This window comes from Bubalus bubalis, chromosome 19, assembly GCF_019923935.1.
Source record: "Bubalus bubalis isolate 160015118507 breed Murrah chromosome 19, NDDB_SH_1, whole genome shotgun sequence".
NCBI lineage: Eukaryota > Metazoa > Chordata > Mammalia > Artiodactyla > Bovidae > Bubalus > Bubalus bubalis.
In genome coordinates, this window is record NC_059175.1 from 65,389,907 (window position 1) to 65,404,184 (window position 14,278).

General features: G+C 41.3%; 1 protein-coding gene across 1 annotated transcript in view; it reads right to left on the bottom strand.

Moving 5' to 3' along the window:
• The window catches only part of ADCY2 (adenylate cyclase 2), a 456,951-nt gene that overhangs the window by 108,831 nt on the left and 333,842 nt on the right, over nt 1-14,278 (bottom strand). Inside the window, exons 12-13 of the mRNA XM_025270720.3 lie at nt 11,761-11,841; nt 1,705-1,774 (exon numbers count right to left, since the gene is read on the bottom strand). Of these exons, the coding sequence (XP_025126505.3) occupies nt 1,705-1,774; nt 11,761-11,841 (151 nt within the window). The remainder of the gene's footprint in view (nt 1-1,704; nt 1,775-11,760; nt 11,842-14,278) is intronic.

Here is a 14,278-nt window from a genome sequence, read left to right on the forward strand (position 1 = left end):
AAACCCCCTGAAACAATGCTGGCAGGTAGCGTTAGTGTGTCTGCACAAACTGCCGAGTTAATGGAAGTTAGGTATGTATTTTGGGGGTAAAGCCTCTGGGGTTTTGGTGCAGATATTGGATCTCTGCGTTGTCTGGATTCTCTTCATTGTCTTGCAGCCTTTTAACCCTCCTGCTGGCCTGCAGAGCAGGCTTGGGGCTGGAGGGCAAGAAGTAAGCTTGAATCTCAGTGCTGTCTAAAGTCGGTCTCAAAGGCAGCCTCTGAGAGTACGTACACCAGGGAAATGTCTGCACACGTTGCATGTTTCAATAAACATCACTTTATGTTTACTAGAATATTCCTTTGGTTGCTTTTGTGACTTCAGAGCCAGGGTAAGTTACAACGCTGATGAAGAAACTAACATAATTGCTGAAACGTGATTATATTTTATGCATTCAATTATGCCCTTATCTTCTTTCTCTGGGCCTGTGTAGAGACATGAGTTGGAATTTCCTTGTGGTATTAATAAAGGAAAAGGACTTCTATCAGGAAGGAACTAATTTAATGTTTAAATAATAAGTAGTCATTAGTCTCTAAGTTCTTCGATAACAATAATAATAATAAATTGTATCAAACATCAATTTGGTAAACTGTCTGTAGCCAAAGTTCCTGACTTAGAAGCAGAAAATTGATCTTCTCGACCACTAACTAGCATGAAAGAGTACTTTGGCATCACTGTAAAATCCAACCTTGATGAGCTTTGGAAGGAATTAGGAATTTTGATATTTGTTATTTCCTTTCAATATCCAGAAAACAATGAACTAGATTTTCTCAACGAAGTTTTAATATCTGGGCTGTGACTGTGGCCATCAATATAGTAGCTTTTGTTCAAACTAAGACTGTAATTGCACAGCAAAGTGGTACAAATGACCTCGACCCTGCTCTTTTTCTAGACTAACACGAAACACAAGGCAGATGAATCAGGCCAACCTACAACAGTTGTCCTTTCTGCGACAATAATTCATTTTAGCAAGTCCCGGTTTAAGCTTGACATGTACAAATTATGTCTGTTTATATATTTGTGCCTGAAACAGCTCTACTTTAGGAGTCATAATGTGAAAGTATTTAAAATGCAGCAAAACTTAAAATTTTGGGGTGTCTAATTCTCCCAACCAGGGGTTCATTCTTCTCATACGCTTGTAAAAAGTTAAAATAATTTGTATAAGGACGCTGTAAAATTGTCACAAGGGGTTTTGTTTTCTTTTAAAACATTTATGTCTAAGAAAATTTCCCACTGAGAAAGCAAGATACTGTTGTTTTTTTGGTCACACTGCATGGCATGTGGGATCTTAGTTTCCCCACCAGGGATCAAACCCACACCCCCGACACTGGAAGCATGGAGTCTTAATTACTGGACTGCCAGGGAAGTCCCAAGATAGCAAGATATTAACTCCTTCCCTTCCCGTCACCCCACATCTCCCAGATATCATTTACTAACAGGAATGTTGAGAGAGGCGACGAGCCAAAGACAGAAACTTGGTAACCAGAAGTGTGGTTAAACAGTATTCGCACAGAAGAACCACAGGAAAAGCTAGAAAGAAATCTGATATGGTTAAAGGCAGTTTAAATGTCACATTAAAAAAACATGAATATAATTTCATGATGGAGTTTTAAAAAGCTAATATTTTGGAAAAATGATTGATTTTGAAGAAAAAAAATTGCTTACTTCTTTTTCTAGTATTTTATTGTAGAAAAGCAATGAGATTCTCTGAATGTCTTCAGACTTGAGCCATTGCCTGGAAATAAAAAGGACAGACACATCATTAAAACCAAATCTCCAACCAAACACCTGGAACTTAAAAAAAAAAATGACTTGCATTCTTCTTTTTTCATATTGCCAAATAACTGGAATATGGAATCTAGGTTTGTTAACAAGATCTGCAAATGTAATATTCTTCTTCACACATTGCCTTCCTTTGAAAATTCTATATTGCAAATCAGCTGTCATACCAAATTGAAAATCAACTTATCCAACTTAAATAATTAGGGAGATAAGTCATTAAAAGGACCCAAGTACATCAATGAGTTTATTTGCTGATGTTTTAGTGAAATCACATGGTGAGTTTCATCTCCTAAAAGGGTTTGGTTCATAGAGAAGTATTATTTTTCCTCAGTTTATAGAAAGCAATTGATCACAGAGCATCAGAAACATTTAGAGTAGCTTCCAGGTCTGGGAAAGAAGACTTCACTCCTTTCATGCTTACTAAAAATACTTTCATTGTCATATTTTTCATTTGTGGAAGGTAAAAAAAAATTGTGCTTGAACAGTTTTCAAAAATGGGTAAAAATACTAACAGAAGAAGCAATCAGGTCAGATCACTAACACAGTACATTGATGTCAACATAAACACACACATACATAATACATATATATCTTTCAGATGTTCAAAAATAAAAGTTATATGTAAGTAAGCATTCTTACACATTGACTTACTATGAGAAATCTGTTTTGAGAAAGCAGTTGAGGTAGAGAAAGATCTTAAACACAAAACCCTTCACCAGAACATCGAGTATAATCCCTGGTTAAACAGCCACCCTGGGTGTATGATCCAGTGAGCTGACCATATAATGCCTGGTGTAGTCACATATTTTGCAACAAAATAAACAAATACTTTATGAAATAGAGTTAAGTGAAACAGAGAGATACACATTGTTATAGTCATGAGTACAGAAATGTAAGAAAAATTGATATCAATGCATCAAGAAAAATACCTAGAAATAAATACTAACAAAATAAATTACCATCTAGGTTGTCATAACACTTTGGAAGCTTTACTTCTACCTGTACTTTCTGATTTTCCTTTAGAATAAAAACTTTTATAGTTATAATTACCTGAATTACATGCATCTATGCATGTAGTATATATATATAAATACCTACATATTTATGTATATGTCTGCAAGTACATATAATGATATAGCTATATCTATGTCTATATCTATACCTATGTATCTGTATAAAGGGAGATAGAGAGTATATATATATGCTTTTGGAGATAAAATTATATTTTTTGTATATAAAATGTTATACCTGTGCAAACAATGACCAATTCTCATGAATTCCTACATACAATAGTTACGTTTCTATGGATTTTGATTATCTGCAACATATTTGGAAGATAAAGATAAATGGGGAAGGTCTTCGAGGATCCAGGAAGAAAGATCAAGTGACTGTCATGCATTATTCTGTAATGACAGGGACAGCCACGTACTGATTTCAGAGTTAGGTTTCAATGTACACTGAGGTTTCACACGACACTTAACAAGCAAGCTAGCCCAGAAGCTCAGCCCACTTGAGCAGAAGCATCTCCAGGGCTCCCTGGAAGTCCACGTGCCCAGGCCCTCTGGACCGATCTGAAGATGCTCATGGCTCATGCACCAACACGCACTTGAGTTTCCCAGGAGCCTGGACCACAGCAGTGTAGTTTCAGCTGAGGTCCAGGAGTCAGTCATCTGCTCCAGAATGACTGCCATTAAAAGTGAGACTCTAAAAATACTTCTGGATTCAATGTTATAAGCTTTAGATACCAGGCAAATAAACTTTTTTTTAAGTATTTCTTATGATTGCACCAGTTTCAGAGATCTATTATTGCTTTCTCTTTTATGGGACTAGTTGGAGGGATCAAAAGTTGGTTAATATTAGAAGGAGCAGAAAATAAAATTTAAGATAGATTTTAACTGTCCTCATTTTTAGAACTCTGTATTCATTATGGATATCAAATTATGAATAATGTATGCCAAGAACTTATTAAAAACAGTTTTTTTTTCTTTACTGAGAATGAAAAATCCATTTGAAAAATGCTCCTGGATAATATAAGCTTGGAAATAAAATACGAACGAAATTTATAAGGTGGATCAAAACCAGCTCCTCATTAGTTACTGGGGCTCCGATATTTCTACATTTTAGTTACCTGTTTGTCTTGCAGGTGGACAAGAAGTACTCAAGATAAGATCTGGCTTTTCTTGTGTTCCAGCACCTACCATAAGTTCATAAGACTTGATCCCTGGATGGATGCTTGGGGAAATGACTGAATTCCAAATGCTGATTCTAGGAATTTGCCTATTGTCACTGTACAACTAATTAGCCCTAGGCCATTTTGCCACAATTGCTAAAATGCCTGATTTACAGCTTTGGATTCATTCCTCTAGAAGATGATAATATATCAATCCTAATAGATCCTTCAGTGAGCAGTCCTGTCTCCCATCCATCAAAACCGGAAGTTTACCAAACTAAGGCAAATACATAAAAGGCGGGCTAGTAACTCACAACAGTCTCCAGGAGCATTAAGTGTTGGTTCTTTGACTTCTTTAGATACAACAGCTTGTTTTCTGTGCTGTCTCTGCCAAACTTATCATGCAACTGAAGTCAGAGGCAAAGAAGGCTCAAGGTCCTCTCCTCCCCACCCTGAAAATGAACGGTTGTGTGATTGCTGATAAGTGTAAATTTCTGAAAGTGGGGAACACTTTTTTGCTGTTTGATAGTGAACGTAATTTAGACAGAACTGTGGTATTTGGCACAGAATTTGGTTTAGATGACTTGGGGAAATATAATCACTGGCCATGTGATGGGACATTTCAGTAGAGTCTGGCTATGTCTCACCACTGACACAGGTTACACATATTGATGCAAAATAGCAGCGTCCCTCCGCTGTTCGTTCTACTCCCAGGGGACTCTGAGGACACTTAGAGCAGATTCTTTTTACATTAGATCTTGAATGCTTAGTTATCTATCTTGAGAAAGAAAGCATCATCCCTTTCTCTAAGATACATCCAAATACTATAACCATGCATTGGGTTGGCCAAAAAGTTCATTTGGGTTTTTTCGTAGCATCTCACAAAAAAATTGGATGAACTTTTTGGCCAACCCAATATCTGCACACATTTTTAAGAGCATCTAAGCATTTTTTGCATTTTTATTTTTCACAGTCCAATCTTTAAAAATTTTGTTACAAATGTTTCACAAGGTCCATTTCAGTGTTCCTCTTTTATTTCCTTTTATTTATCGTTTACGGCAAAATTGTCTTATGCCAATTAGTCCTGAGGCTGAATCCCCTGCAGCAAATAAGTTTAGGGTGAGAATACAGGACCCATGACTGTCACCTGTCCCTTTCTTTTCTCCAGCAGGTCGGGTTGGGCCAAAGGCTTTTTCCATGAAGCCATAACTGATGGGCATATTTTTCTTTTTTGTTCTCGCCATTAAGGAGGGTAAATCCTTCTCACAAGCCTCATGCCTCTGTGGGTTCTCTGAGGTGGCCTCTGTTCTGGTTATTGATTTTCTAGGAAATTCAGAAATTTATAAATGTAATAGGTCAGGAAGCAACAGTTAGAACTGGACATGGAACAACCGACTGGTTCCAAATAGGAAAAGGAGTACGTCAAGGCTGTATATTGTCACCCTGCTTATTTAACCTCTATGCAGAGTATATCATGAGAAATGCTGGGCTGGAGGAAGCACAAGCTGGAATCAAGATTGCCGGGAGAAATATCAACAACCTCAGATATGCAGATGACACCACCCTTATGGCAGAAAGTGAAGAGGAATTCAAAAGCCTCTTGATGAAAGTGAAAGTGGAGAGTGAAAAAGTTGGCTTAAGGCTCAACATTCAGAAAACAAAGATCATGGCATCCGGTCCCATCACTTCATGGCAAATAGATGGGGAAACAGTGGAAACAGTGTCAGACTTTATTTTTCTGGGTTCCAAAATCACTGCAGATGGTGATTGCAGCCACGAAATTAAAAGACGCTTACTCCTTGGAAGGAAAGTTATGACCAACCTAGACAGCATATTGAAAAGCAGAGACATTACTTTGTCAGCAAAGGTCCATCTAGTCAAGGCTATGGTTTCTCCAGTGGTCATGTATGGATGTGAGAGTTGGACTATAAAGAAAACTGAGCACAGAAGAATTGATGCTTTTGAACTGTGGTGCTGGAGAAGACTCTTAAGAGTCCCTTGGACTGCAAGGAGATCCAACCAGTCCATCCTAAAGGAGATCAGTCCTGGGTGTTCATTGGAAGGACTGATGTTGAAGCTGAAACTCCAATATTTGGCCACCTGATGCGAAGAGCTGACTCCTGTGAAAAGACCCTGATGCTGGGAAAGATTGAAGGCAGGAGGAGAAGGGAATGACAGAGGATGAGATGGTTGGATGGCATCACTGACTCAGTGGACATGAGTTTGGGTGGACTCTGGGAGTTGGTGATGGACAGGGAGGCCTGGCGTGCTGCGGTTCATGGGGTCACAAAGAGTCGGACATGATTGAGTGACTGAACTGAACTGAACTGAATCTGGATACTTGGAGTAGGAAAGAGTTGTGTGTGCTAATAAAGTCAAATATTTTGGGGAACTGGAACTGCAGGGAGAGAAGAGAATGGAGAACGTGTTGTTTTCAGTCTCCTGACACTGTTCCTGACCCAGCTGGTCTCTGGCATGAAGAAAGTCAATCCCCTCCTGGGCTACACAATAAATGAATCTCAATTAATTTATGCTAACTTGTTTTTGTGATAGGCTGAGGTTAACAAAGGAAATTCTAAAGAAGATTTTGACTTGAGCTGAGGGGCAAAGTACACCTACATCCACATGTGGAATTATTTTTGAACAGGCTTCCCAGGTGGTCCAGTGGTAAAGAATCTGCCTTTCATTGCAGAACATGCATGAAACAGAGCCCAGGGTTTGATCCCTGGGTTAGGAATATCCTCTTGAGGAGGAAATGGCAGCCCAGTCCACTATTCTTGCCTGGAGAATCCCATGGACAGAGGAGCCTGGTGGGCTACAGTCCATGTGGTCCCAAAGAGTCAGACAAATGAGCAGACATGCACATTAGCACACTGGATGCTGATCTAGAGAGGAGACCACTTTCCTCCTGTGAAGGACTGAATGTCTGTATCCCCTGCTTCATATGTTGAAGGCCTAACCCATGGTGTGTGTATCTGGAGATGTGCTTCTAAGGAAGTGATTAGAGTTGATTGAAGTCCTAAGGGTGGGGCCCTGGCCCAAGCAAATGAGTATCCTTATAACACCAGAGAGCTCACTCTCTCTTTCCCTGCACTGCCCTGAGGAAAGGCCACAGGGACGCACAGTAAGGGGGCTGCCCTGTGCAAGTCAAAGAGAGTTCGCACCAGAAACCACGCTGGCATCCTGCGCTCAGACTTCCAGCCTTCAGAATGGGGAAAAAATAAATTTGTATTGTTTAACTCTCAGCCCATGGTATTTCTGTCCAGCAGCGCCAGTCAAGGAACACACCTATCTACATTTACACGTTGATTCCGAAGGCCTCTGTGGCCTCAGCTATGCATTAATGCCCTGGGTGACCCGTGGCGTTTGGGAAGGTGGGTCCACGAACCGACAGCTGAAATAAGTGATTCTGGACAGGTGTTCTCTCACTGTGGATGCCCGATCCTTCCTCAGTCCTAACCCTAACCCTAACCTGGGCATTGACTCCACTCCATTCAGACACAGTTCAACTTGACTCCTGTGTCCTTCATGAACTCAACAGCTTCTTTCCTGTACCCCTGTTTTTCCCCTTTAAACTTTTCACATGACCTCTTTCTCTTTTTTTTTTTTTTAACCAATTTGGAGGAACCTGACGTGGTAATTCCATGAATATTAACTATGCAGCACACCCTTTCATTGCCATGAATCTTACAAGAGTGCACACTACTCCAAGAGACAAATGCTGGTGTGGGGGTGCTGGCCTGGTGCTCCCCCACGCGGGGCCTCCTCTCTCCACTCTGCACCTCCCAGAGAAGTTTCTGGTATGACCCTATGCTGCAGACCTGCTGGACATGCTTCCTTCCCTCTGACCTTGCTGCCAACTAAAAACTGTCACTTGCCACCTGTTGCTACAAGGATTAGGTTACTGGCCACTGCAGTCAACACACCCTCAAAGAGGTTCAGGGCAGAGATCAGGAATGAGGCCCTCTGTGCTCTAAGAAAACTGCCAAAGCAGGTCTTCAGAGAGATATTCTCAGGAGGAGATTTTATGAGCTGTTTCTTGCATCTTCGCATATCTAGAAAAACACTAGAATTGCTAATGGGGACATCTGCTCCTCATGACTAACAGAACATTTTGCCAAACCATGTGTTGGATTGCAAGTATTCCTCTTTCACCAAAGTCACACATATACTGACCTCCCACCTGTCCTCTTCGAAGCAGTTCCTTAGCGCTCCTAAGAGTCTGTCTCCTAGGCCAGGTTTGCTAAGTTACTTAGTCGTGTCCGACTTTTTGCGACCCCATGGACTGTAGCTCGCCAGGCTACTCTGTCCATGGGATTCTTTCAGCAAGAATATTGGAATGGGTTGCCATTTCCTCCTCCAGGGGATCTTCCCAACCCAGGGATTGAACCTGTGTCGCTTACATTTCCTACACTGGCGGGTATATTCTTTACCACTAGCACCACCTAAGGCTTCCCCGGTGGCTCAGAGATTAAAGCATCTACCTGCAATGTGGGAGACCTGGGTTCGATCCCTGGGTCAGGAAGATCTCCTGGAGAAGGAAATGGTAACCCACTCCAGTATTCTTGCCTGGAGAATCCCATGGATGGAGAAGCCTGGTGGGCTACAGTCCACAGGGTCACAAAGAGTTGGACACTCCCCTATAGTTCTCATTTTGCTCAAATAAAATTTCACACCCTCAAGTTGTACATACTTTTTTTCAGTCAACATCACCCACCCAGGCTAAGTCAAAAACCTCTTCCCTGAGCTCCGTCCTGATGGGGCCTGGCCATATCTGGTTTGGCCCTGCGGCATTCACTTTAGGATCTACCTGTCCTAACAAGTCCTTTGCACACCAGCAGAGTGGAGGTGATCACACAGTCACTGCTTAGAACCCTTCAAGGTGCCCAGCCTCAGCATTTCAGGCTGACTTCTCAGGGCATCGAGCTTCCCATTCAAGCCTCTTTACCCCGAGAGGTTCCTGCAGGGGCACCCTGTGTCCTGACTGTGTTAAAAACTACACTCTGACCCAGGTGCATCCTGCAATCACACCTTGAAGCTTCCCTTTTTCTCTTAGTTTCCTCCAAGATTTAGCCCAGGTGTCACCTTCTCCAGAAGACTCGAGACTCAGCCTCTGGGGTGTCCTGCTCCTCTCTACCTGTCACGACTGTAGGGCATCAGAGCAGAGATCTCTGTTCCCCTCACTTTGAGCTTTGACGGGTAACACTGCGACTTGGGTCTTGGGATGTCTAATGCCAAGCCAGTGACAATGCTCCACCTTTAACAAATGCTCGCTAAATGAGTCAAGGAATGAATACATGGAAATCTGCATACAAATCACTATTTTATGTCAATAGCAGAGAACAACTGAATGGTACATCAAACCTGGAGTCCCTACTGAACCCTCAAGGGAGAATCAAGTAAGATGGAAGAACATCTTATAGAGGAACAAGAGAGGTTAATGAGTAGGGGGCAAACAGAATGGGAGTGATGCTAATTAAAAAATAGGTGCATAATAGCTTCCATTTACAAAATTTCCCTTTTGATCTTCCAGTATAGCATGACTTTTTTTGCCCATTTGATTTCTGAAATGTGTTGGGAAAATTACAACATAAGCCATTACACCAATGTTAACCAAGACTTTCGAATAAAACTCATTAAACCACAAATGTGGTAACTAAACATGTATTTGAATACAAAATGACACAGTAGAGACAGACAATTCACAAACAACCTTGACAAAAATAAAGCAAAGCCAGTGATGTACTTTCTAACGATTCCTTTAGTAGGAAGGTTCTAAAAGGTGGGCACAAAAGCAGTTTTAACAAGGTAGGCGTCCTGCAAGAAGACATGCTGCGGCTGATTCTATACACTCGCTTTTGATTACTACTATTATCATTGTAATTGGCTAAACTTTGTCAGGGAACAAGATTTCTTCCTTCTTCTGCTGTGTTTTATACCAGCGGGCTGCAGAGTAGGTAGTAACTGCTATTTCCTCCGGTTGAATGAATCTACATTGTGTGAGATCAGACTTCCCTGGGTTTTAGCTTCCAGTACATTCCAGGAAGTCATTGTTCCTCAGTTGTGGGGTGCTGGGGTTCAATCAGGGTGGAGTTGAGGTTGTTTTGTCACTTTGATCCTGGTACCAGCCAAAGCAGAGCACCTTTCCAGGCATTGCTGGCATACCCCGCATGCTCAATGGCAGGCAGAAGGCTTTATCCATTTGGAGTACATGAAAGGGACTAGGCAGGTGTGCATTCAGTAGGCTGGCATATCTGAATTTTAACTCTGCCCTTCATATGAACCTTCAAGCTGTGAACTTTTAAAGATGCAAACGTGCCTTCGCTTGTCCAATCATGTTAGGCATGAGTGACTTCGCAGCTGGCCCTGCATTTCCTACTGCTGACGACCCTTCAGCTCTACCATCTCCTGCCTCCTCTCCATCCTCCAGTCAATACATCTTCTTGCCTGGTCACTTGATGCCAGCCCATGTGTCAGCTGTTATACTGTACCACTGTACTTTCCAAGGTACTGTACTGTAAGAGTCAATGTTCTCTTTATTTTTTTGTGTTTGTTTTTAATGTATTATTTGTGTGAAAAATATTAGAAACCTATCACAGTACAGTACTATATAGCCGACTGTGTTAGTTGAACACCTAGGCTAACTTAGACAGACTTAAACAAAAGTGGACTTACGAAGGTGCTGTCAGAACAGAACTCGTTCGAATGTAGGAGACTTACTGTACTTTATTGCGTATGTACACAAGGCCACACATACACACATCACATGCACACATACACGCACTCATGGGATTCTTTCACAATTCCTGTAAATAATCTGCCAAGAACACTTAAAAGTCACATTCTGGAAGAGGCATGCCTTTTCCAAAGCTGTCTACCTTAATTTTGGGGGCAGAATTCTAGGTGAAAAATCATTTACACTTCCCAGGAGTCAACTTTCATGATAAAAATTCAATTGGTTTCTGTAAGGATGAAAACATCTGCATAAAAGCTCTTCATTTGGATCTACTCAGGTTTTCACCAGAACTTAATCCAACAAACCTTTATGGAGCATCTAATGAGTAGCAGGCTGCTTACTGAGCTGCAAAACTGCCCTCCATGACCTTAGCCATGGAGAGTTCGAAGGCCAGTGAATGTAATCCCTCTGTCCAGGCCATGGAAGTCACCACCTTCTTTAAATCCCTTCTCCCGCATTCTTGGACCATTTACAACTACAACAGCAATTCTTGGCTTTCTAGACTGAACGGTATTTCGCCCTCTAAAGACTCAGTCTTCCTCCCACTCCCTCTATGAATTCAGACTCCAACACACAAGGCACTCTTTCACAGTTTAGAACACAGGTGCCTCCACACACTCTGATTTTGGGGGTGGGGGAGGTAAAGGCATTTTGAATGGATAGTGTCACACAATAACAACTTAATGATTTTACCATGTGGCGTCTCTCTTGATCTTTAAAAAATATCCTAACTGAACACATTAAGCTATAATTTTTCTCTCTCTAATAACCTATCATGTTGTTTGTCAGCAATTTACTTGGGGAGGATTTATTAGGCAGGAATCAAACATTTTTTGAGATGAAATACAATGAACAAAAGCTATTATTAGGAATGATTGAGGTGAAAAGAATGAACTGTCTTAGAAACCTTGGCTTTGTCGTGATAAGTATGACAGAGTTTGGGGTGAAATTCTTTTGGAAAATATATCATTATTTTCAAATAATAGGGTTGAAATAAGAGATGAATGATAATTGAAGATGAAAAAGTACTCACTTTTGTGCATTGATTCCATCAATTGCTTGAATCATCCTTTCATTTAATTCCTCTTCAAATCTTTTCTTTTGTGACTTGGTTCTGTATGACGGAAGAAATATTTTGGGTAAGAGTACTACTGAACAGTAAACTTGTGGTCCTATGATAGCAAAATCTCTGTCTGATTCTGTTAACTGAATTTTTTTAAAGAGGGAATTATAGTCTATATGCAGCCTTTTGTCTAATAAGATATAGTCACGTTGTGGATTGAACGAATTGGTTAGAATTTTTAGTGCCGTAAAATGTTCTTTTACCACTGAGTGAAATTAAAAAGCAACACTGAAAGATATGTACTTGGTGCTTGAGAAAAAAGAGGTTTCTGACCTAAGAGATGCACTAGCCCTTGAATTGTTGCCTCTATAAACTTTATTTTTTGATAGAACATACTGGCTTTGGAAATTCCCTTGCAAAAATTTGGACTGGCTGACAAAATAATCATTCTTGTTTCATGTTTTCCTTGGTCAGTTTGCAAGAATTTGCAGAACTGCAGTCTTCTTTGAGACGTGTCAAAGCTTATTTGTCTATAATTAAATGTTCCTCACTTTTTGAGAGAGCTGTTCACAGAAAACCTCTCTTACACTTGCAGACTACTCACTTGATCTCAAAATGAATAATCTTGGGCCATAATATAAAATGCTTTGCATTTTATTGTGCCAAGACAAGAATGTGTTCTCCAAGGTTAATCTGACAATTAGCATAAAAATGATGTAAAAGAAAAAATGAAAATAATATCTGTTTTTAAAAGTTAAACATCTACTGCAGAGTATAACCCATCTGGCCCTTCAAAAACTGGCTTGAGCCAGCCTGCATCTGAATCCAGGTGTCCACAAGTCACCTAGTCCCATGGGAGTGAGCACAAGGCTTCTCTGTGCTGTGTTTGGTTAAGTTACTCACTGAACAGACCTTCTACTTTGGCATAAAATAATACTCTTCCAATTTTAGAACCGCCTCTCTATATAGATGAAAATAGTATTAAATGTGCAATGTAATATTTATCTGTAATCAAATCTGGTGGAATTATCATTAATGAGACAGATGGGTAATACAATTATTACATCACTGTTTGTGAATTCCCACCTTCAAGTCCTGCCTTCTTTAAACAAGTCAAGGTTAGGTTTGGTTCAAAAACAGAACAATATTAAGTGATCCACCTGTCAACACCAAGCCAATGGAATTCAGAGGTTTTAGCAAGCCAAATTCCAAGCTAAACTGGGAGGCAAATTAATTTTGATCCTTCTTTTAGAAAAAGGCCAGGCATCTTAGCAGTCACCTAGGATGGCTTATTCTCATTTGTGACTGAGGAGCTCTCTCTATTTTCTTTTTTATCAGCCCTGTGCCTAGACTTGAGATTCTTGACTTCAACTTGGTCAAAAAGTTGAAAGTTCTCTTTCAGAAAGCATCACCAAGTCTAAGAAGGAACAGTGTAGATGCCTCGAAGCTCACAGGAAAATTGAACCCTTCACTCATATGTCTGGGGGCTAACTGTGACACTGTCTTTGTGAATCTGTTTTAGGATTAGCTTAGATGATGCCAGGCTTCCCTGGTAGCTCAGCTGGTAAAGAATCCACTTGCAATGCAAGAGAACCTGGTTCGATTCCTGGGTCAGGAAGATCTGCTGGAGAAGGGAGAGACTACCCACTCCAGTATTCTCGGGCTTCCCTGGTGGCTCAGCTGGTGAAGAATCTGCCTGCAATGTGGGAGAACTCAGTTCAATCCCTGGGTTGGGAAGATCTGCTGGAGAAGGGACAGAGAGGCTACCCACTCCGGTATTCTTGGGCTTCCCTGGTGGCTCAGCTGGTAAAGAATCTGCCTGCAGTGCAGGAGACCTGGGTTCAATCCCTGGGTTAGGAAGATCCCCTGGGGAAGGGAAAGGCTACCCACTCCAGTATTCTGACCTGGAGAATTCCATGGACTGTGATGCCAGGTGGTAAAGAACCTGCTTGCCAATCTAGAAGATGTAAGAGACGCGGGTTCGATTCCCGGGTCGGGAAGATCCCCTGGAGGAGGGCATGGCAACCCACTCCAGTATTCTTGCCTGGAGAATTCCATGCACAGAGGAGCCTGGTGAACTCAGTCTAGAGGGCCAAAAAGAGTTGGACACGACTGAAGTGACTTAGCACACTACAGATGATGCCTGTGTGGTGCTCAACCCAGTACATATGGCACATGGAGTAGCCGACAAATGCCCGTTATAATGCATCCTCTGTATTCACTGACTTTCTGCACAGCAGTTCTTAACATATAGTTTCCTGGTCTCCATAGCTTTGTGACCTCTGCTACAGAAATGAGAGGCTGTGCTTGGGGCTGATCATCTCCCTCTGAGGAATTCTTAATTCACCAACCAGGGCCTTGCTCTTCAGGCTGTCAGCGTTTCAGCATTTCTGACCTTCCTGGGTCTGGGCTCCCCTGTTTGCTTCCCGGGTGCTCACGGACCCCAGATCTATCCTCAAGCCCCCTTTCCATTTTCTTTCTCTTAAGC